The sequence below is a fragment of the Photinus pyralis genome, unplaced genomic scaffold, assembly GCF_008802855.1.
Source record: "Photinus pyralis isolate 1611_PpyrPB1 unplaced genomic scaffold, Ppyr1.3 Ppyr1.4_LG2, whole genome shotgun sequence".
Classification (NCBI taxonomy): Eukaryota; Metazoa; Arthropoda; class Insecta; order Coleoptera; family Lampyridae; genus Photinus; species Photinus pyralis.
In genome coordinates, this window is record NW_022170403.1 from 17,814,504 (window position 1) to 17,822,552 (window position 8,049).

Consider the following 8,049-nt stretch of genomic DNA (forward strand, 5'->3'; position numbering starts at 1 on the left):
TATATTAGACCGAAATCTCAACTGGAACACATTGAACAACTACAATCAAAATTACACCAGCCAATCTTGTATTACGCAGTATTCTGCTTTAATTCCGATTCCCACAAATATAATACCAGATCAAAAAATAACTTTGCAATAACCGCCTCCAAGTAAAGTGCATGACACATCACACCTACAAATGGTCTCCCTAGCAATATCGAATGTATATCGGCATTCGTCACATTTATAGTCCGGGAGCTAAGCGCATGATCACCTGGTTCTCCGCACTTAGCTGCAAAGAGTGTATAACCAATGATCTGTCTCCAAAAGGGTAAAATTATTTCAGAACAGTGTATGATACTGCTGTGCACCGTCGGCAAATTGTATAAATCAGTCAATTTTTCCCCAGGATTCACGTCAGAAGCACTAACTGCCATTCACAAGCAAGCAGATATATCGGGAAGAAAAAGATACAATGTGTCCCAGGTAGTACGCGCCATAGGGAATCGACAATGTATTTTTTGCGAAGGATCCTAAAATAAGCCAGGACCATGTGGAATTATTTTCTTCTTCTAAAAGATCAAGGGATGGATAGAATAACAACCCCACCTCAAGGCAGTTTGAAAGTGCATATACCTACAAACGCTTGCTGATTACAACAGAGTTGTGAGATAGTGGGGTGGAGAGTTGTATTCCTCTGGATACAATCCCTATTCTATATAACTTGTCCGTCGCAAGGAAGCAACGAACAAATAATGCTTCAATTAATTGAAATGAAATAGAAGTGGAAAATATTGCAATAAATAATGTTTGTTCAAAAAGCATGAACTCTGCAATATTGAACAAATTGTTCAAGTTGTTGTGCATTAATTAAAAGCGAAATGTGTGCAAAGTGTTATTGGAGCATATGGAACATATACCGTACATTATACTCTTTTACAATTTACGCTTTTTCAGTTTTGATCGCTTCAAAAACGAGGTGTGCAGAATTTTCCTAAAGGTATATGTGGTTATACACATACTTATGTAAGTATACTTTCAATAATATTGCGCTTAACGTTTTACGCGTTTTTTATCTCTCTATTCAAATAAGAACCCAATATTATGTCCGAGAACTGTACACACTGGTTAATCATACCCATAATGGCAGTATAAATAAATTGTAATTTCCTAATGTAATATCCGAGCGGGCGCCACTGGTGGTGGCAGTATGATCGCAATTTGCTTCACGCGCGCGCTCTCTATTACGGGTCCCCTCTCTTTCAAGCGACGCGGATGTGATCGGACTTCACCTGGTAAGTTCGTTAAAGGTCGATTTATACTATTTTGTTGTTCCACCATCTGTCCCTTGGCCTTGGTTACTGATATTTTTTAAATCACGTCAGTTTGCTACACTGACAGTAGTATGACAGCCTTCGTAAATTAAACAGACCACATTAACGATGAATGAATACATTGGAGATGATGATCAAACAAACGAGGAAGAAGATATTCCTTTCCCTAAAAGACGTAAATACAGAAGAGTGAAACGGAAGGTTCCTGAACCTGAGTATTCATCACCGTCATTCGCTTTTCCAGGTGTAGTAAAGTTAGTGCTAACGGAAGATGCTCAACGCGCGGTAGAATGTGTATGCGGGGAAGATGTTACTTCAGAAAATCCGTGGAAATATATTAAAAAGGAAGCAGTAGTGCAGAACATTGAACTTAATGAATCGTCTGAATTTTTTAAAATAAAAAATGAAGTTTTAACATTTCCCAATCCCTCAATTTTAATTATATATTTACCTGATGAGAGTGAAGATGAAGATCAGTACTACTTTTGCTTAAGTATTGAGGCAGAAGAAAGGGCTAACAATATTATTAGTCAAGTAAAAACTGAACGAAACGAAAAATTAAATAATACAACTTTGAAAACTAGTAAACCTTGGAGAGCACAGGGTAGTGCACCGGAAATCTCTGATATGATGTATAAAGCTAATCGACCTCTGATAAAAGTTGAGATTGAAACCTCATATCCCGTTAAACCTGCTCCAAGTCACTTCAAAGTAAGACCGGTGGAAAAGGCGAAAGACGGTTACATTGAAATACTTTCACTACGATCTACCTATACCAACGTAATACGAAGAAAAATTGATGCCGTTGCTCAAGCTACTCCATTTGTGACAGCCACATCATCGCAAACTGATTACCGGTATCCTAAAAACGAGACCACCCAGTACCAGTACACGTACAGTCTTCCGAAAGAAACCAAAGAGTATATCCGAAACTTAAAATACTTCGCGCAAAATACCATGAACATCTTTGACGATTCGATTTACGTAAATGGTTCTATTGACTTCTTTACAAGCGATTACAAGTTACTAGTGAAAGACGAAGTTGGACCAGAGAAACCACAAGAATTCCATTTGGTAGAATTTTCCTCCTTCTACCAGCATAGTATCGAAAAAGGCAAGGTAATTTCGGCCGTAAGCTGGCATCCCATGTGGACAGGGATTGTCGCCATAAGCTATGCGGACAAGGCCCTTGGTTTATATATTAATGGAAAATCAGAAGTAGATGAAGTTCATCGTGCTACATTTGAAATAACTCCTGTACATTTGTGGAGCATAGATGACCATTTAATGCCTAAACTCCTTTTGGAAATACACCGAGATGTATCTTCGTTGTCTTTTTGTCCATATGATGAAAATTTGTTAGTCGGCGGATGCGTAAATGGTCAAATTATTCTATGGGACATCACCAATAAATTAAAACAAGTAGAAGAGGATGAAATTTTGACTGCCGATCAATACGCATATCGAATAAGAATGCATTCGATGATGTCATGGATGAAAAACACGAGTAACCGCCGGTTTGTTGGAGCCACAGTTGTTTCTCAGTTGCAGTATTCTCCAATAAGTGCCATTACGGCAGTTACATGGATATCGCCATTTAAGGAGATAGACAAGACTGGAAAGATAAGGAGAATTTCGGAAGATGAAAAAAGGACAAGTTTACAATTCAGCACCACGTCTTTAGATGGGACCATTCAGTTTTGGGATTTACGTGGGAAACCACCAACAGGCGCACTTGCAGCTCACAAGAAATACCGCCATATTAAATCTCGTCCAGCTGCGCTAATGACCGATGTGTCTCCGTTTAAAGTATTTCACAGGGTACTTAAACCTATATTTAAAGTTAACGTTTTTGCTCCAAACACCACTCGCCATTTACCACTCATGGTGGTGGGAAAACAAGAGTCGGCTACAACGTATGTACAAAAACATCCCAGTGATCCAAATCGCAAATTTGATCTAAATGAACGGATTTACTTTCAAGCTGAGCTAAAAGATAATCGTGATCTTGAAAACGAGTATCTCTTAGGTAGTGCAGAAGGCGATTTCTTCATAATCACGTGGGAAGGGTATGATTACACTTCAAATGAGATTGTTAATAAAGAAACGGCAACAATAAATAATTTCGTTAAGTTCCATGATGGCCCATTAGTATCCGTAAAAAGATGCCCATCATACGATGATGTTGTTTTAACTGTGGGAGGCAAAATTTTTGCACTATGGCTGCTAGAGTTTATAGGGAAGCCTATTATATGGAGGAAGTGTTCATGCCGATACACGCATGGAAATTGGACTGCCAATCGCCATTCTGCATTTAGAATGTCAAGATCTGATGGTTATGTTGAACAATGGAATTTTACGGTCAGAAGTGATCGATGTCAATATAACATTTTACGATCCGGAAAGTGGACTCTTGGATCCCACGCACATCCTTTGCCTCTTGAGAAACAAATTCTTGGATTGTGTGATTATACCAGTTCATTCAGATTGTTTCTTACGGATAACACTGTCCAACAAGATAAAAAGGAATTATCACACCTCTATCAATTACTTTGTGCAGAAGCTGAACGAAAACGGGGCATTGTACGATGGAATGAACAATGGAATGTTAAAAACCCAGAGTTATCAGTTAGTCACAGGGCAAAGTCGGTTACCGGTGAAGAAAAAAAACAAGATGAGAAGGCAGTTCAAGTGATAGAAGAGGCAATAAATGTTAAACAACGGGATCGAATAAATGCAGACGCACAATGGCGAGAAAGGGAGGTCGAACGAATGAATACGTTGTTGTTAACTAAAAGAGGTTTAGATCCTTCTCTATTGGAGGTGCAACAGCTACCATTAATAAAAGTTAAAGAGGAAAGCACTAGAAAGCAGGAAAAATTGAAAGATGCTTTAAAAAGTGCCCCGAAGATATATGAAGATACAGTTGCGATGATGTTTGCTGACGCGGTTCAGAAAAAGCCACAGAGTCCTGTAGATCCATATAAAGGTGGAGAATTCGTTATCAATAAAAGTGTGTACTTTAATAGTTACACACGAATTGCGGAAAAGTATGAAAAGTTTGTTAGCGATAATACGTACCAATATACTTTTAACTGGTTGAAAATGGCCAAGGCAGGACGCGAACGCCGAATATTACTAGACGGTTATAATCAACGTTGCAATCACAAACGTAGGATAATTCGAGAAAGAGTCTTACGGGAAAAAGAACTGACAAAGCCTCCTACAATTTCCAAACAAGAAAGTATTCAAGCCATAGAGTAACAGGATTCTCCAGACGTTATACGGATTGTACCATGTTCCGATGTTTTTACTTCAGTTAATTAGTATATTACTCAAGGTATTAAGTTAATGCGTTATATTTAATTTTGATTAAATGCAAATATAATTAAAAGTTTAAAATTGGTAGCTACATTCTAAAAACTTTGCTTATACGCTCATAGCTTGCGAACATTTTTGTACAAAGCGTGTGTTTCGCCAAGAATCCATATCGAAATTCTTATACTTCGAAAACAAAATTTTATTAAAAAATAAATTCGGTACTTCAGAAGTTAAGATTGACATTCTTTTTAAAATACTCCCGTTAGTTATATAATCCTACTTGTTCCATACGTCAGTTAAAGCCGAGGAGTGGTTCAACAATAATGGCTTAAACTTAAACACAGAGAAAACACAAAGATTAATATTCTCGACTAAGATAAATAAAGTAAATATTAACGCTAAATTCTTGGGAATAAAAATTGACGAAAACTTGAATTGGTCAGCACACGTTGACGAGCTATCGAAAAAGGTGTCCATAAGCATATTTGTCATCCGTAAGCTAAAAATGATAGCTAGTAGATGTACCTTAATCACAGCTTATAATAATAATAATAATCTTTGTCATTCCACCAATCCTTGGCATCTAATTAAAAAATATACACATATACATAAAATAACATAAACAAATACAGTGATACATCCAACTAATAACACACTAAAATTATTCATGAACAATAGTAAATTTTTAAAACAGTAATTAAAGAGAACAAATAGAAGGTATTTTACATTAAGTTATCACAGGGTGTGTTTAGGTATTCGCTTACAGAGTAAACGCAGTGGTTCAGAAGATGGTTCTTAATAGTAAATTTAAACTGATTGAAGTCTTGACACTTAACAGGACCTGGAAGATAGTTGTACAATTCAACTCTTGGACTATTATTTTTTGATTTGCTTAATCTGTAATAAGGAATCCTTATATTTTTTGCGCCTCAAGTACCATGCACTATTCCATGCCTATCTGTGCTATGGACTACTGTTATGCAAAAAAATGTGATAAGAATTTATTTATTTATTGTCCCTCTTGTTCTAGGCCCTCAACGGGCTTACGCTCAATTACAGAGTAACCCGCATAATGCTTTTTAGAGGTGCCCCTGCAGAAGGTCTTAAGTTGTTCTATACTACTCCGGTATTTACCTTACGAATTAGGAAAACTGCAGAAAAACCTAATTCGGAGTTGCCGGCAGAATGCTCGAAACTGATCTAAGAAAATTCCCATCTCTGCCACAGATGAAAAATTCACCTCAAACCAGGTTCGAACACCCGACCTCCGGATTTATACCCCAACGCTCTAAGAATAATTGATAGTGCAGGTTGGAGAGATCACTGCCAACCACTTTTCAAAAATCTGGGAATAATGCCATTACCAACAATGTATATACAGAGTGGCCCAACGAGAAGTATACAGAGGGCTTTTAGGGTATTAAATTTAGTCTGCTGCTGGAAGTCGACATTTCAGTTAGTTATAAATTTCTACGGTCACTGATCCAAGCATTTTAGTACTGTACCACAGAGTAAATAACCATAAATCTCTACAGCGGATCTAAAAAAGCGGCTGAGCTCCTCCGTTTGACCCTACGGGATCATTGAACATTTAATCTGCTGCTGGAATCCCACAAAATAATTGTAAAGTGAAGAAAATATGAAATTACTGATAGTGGAGTCATCACTTCAAACGCGAATTGCCAGCGAACGGGAAGTTGGAAGCGGCCACCAACAAAGGGAATGTGATTGCTCACGACAAGATCTTACTGATCATGGAATCAAAACGGGATTTTCAAAATCGCCCTTGGAGCAATATGTTTTATTTTTGTTCATAACTATAATTTATTTTCAAAACTACATGTATTATATGGCATTGTGGAGTACGTCCGCCCAACGATGCGTGATAAGTACTGACAATGTACAGTAATAAATTCAAAATCAAATTCAATTTACGCTGAATGTCAAAAGTCGAATTAAATTTTGAGCAATTTGCGAGTAATGCGGTAGGTATAAATTGTCACATTGATGTTCAAAATACAGAATATTTAGTTAAATCGGTTTTAATGCGATCTCGATTTATCGTTTAAAATGACTATTATTTGCAAATTCTGCAATATACCTACATTTATCCATAGCGCAAAGACGGTCGTGCGGAATTCTCTCTATAATTACTGTACGTTCAAGGCCGCTTGACATGGAGCAATACAACGCGCAAGAACTTGCAGAAAGAAATTGCAAGGTCAAATCCTTGCATGCAATAAGCATTGCATGGTATTTGACATGGTGCAACTCTATTTCAATTGCCACATGTCTGCCAACAGAAGAAACATATGGATTTGTCAACAAAGTAGTTAACCTCAAATGAAAATTAAATTTTGATTGCTTGAAGAAACGTGAAAAATTACAAGAATAAATAAGATTAATAAAAACAAGTAATGAGTGCGTCTCTCAGCATCATAGTTGCCGCCGCTGTATTTTACTAGGTTGGTGACACAAAAACAACTAGATTTATCCCTAGAATTGCACGATTCATGCAAGAAAAATAGCACCGGTCCTATAAAAATTGCATGCAAGTCTCTTGCAGCAATTGATCAGCTGGCTTTGAACTGCGCATGCCTTTCGCAATTTTTCTTGCAACTTGCATGCAATTGCAATTTTTATTGCTCCATGTCAAGCGGGCTTTAAACAGGCTGAGAAATTGCCAAATGATAATTATTTGAAGATTCGACATTATTTCAAGTGGCTTATAAAATATTCGCAAATTTTAGTTACGCGCGTACGTTAATAGAGAGTATACATCAGATGCATACATTTGTGTGGGTGAAACTATGCGACAGTTTGCTGTTTGTAACCTTTCAATCAGTCGAATAAATTACCACAAGGATTTAAATCTCTAACATTAAAAAGGTTTAAACGCGCATTAATATCATATCAATTTTATTCCCTTGAAGAATATTTTAATTCGTCTTGTATGTTTTATATGTAACAATGTAAATTTTGACATGTCCTATATTATATTTATGATTCTATTGGAAATAAATAAAACTTTAACCTTGATTAATATGTACATGTAGGTTGACGGATACTACGAGTATACGCCAAGTTCGGAATATATAATGCAGGATAGAATGTCAAAGAGAGGATGCCAAAGCTGAGCTTTTAAGCTCATAAAAGGTCAGAAATCGATCACGCGAAAGCGCAAATCCAATGCAATACTCTTTTAACGGTACGCTCATTAAACTTGCACTTCTTATAGCTCTAACAAGTGTGGGACATCACGTGGATTGTTATGTATATTTACATGGATTTTCTTAACACAAAATGTTCAACTCCCTTTTGCCTTTCTCATCTCTTTAAAAAACGTAATGTTTCCAATTTTTCCGCATAAACACTCCTATACCTTTTTTAAAATGATACGCCACCAGATAGG

General features: G+C 36.8%; 1 protein-coding gene across 1 annotated transcript; it reads left to right on the forward strand.

The window, feature by feature from the left end:
- Nucleotides 1-1,424: 1,424 nt before the first annotated feature.
- LOC116163855 (WD repeat-containing protein 63-like) lies at nt 1,425-4,580 on the forward strand. Its single transcript, XM_031477985.1, has one exon. It carries the CDS (start codon nt 1,425-1,427, stop codon nt 4,578-4,580), a length of 3,156 nt encoding a protein of 1,051 aa, XP_031333845.1.
- Nucleotides 4,581-8,049: the final 3,469 nt, after the last annotated feature.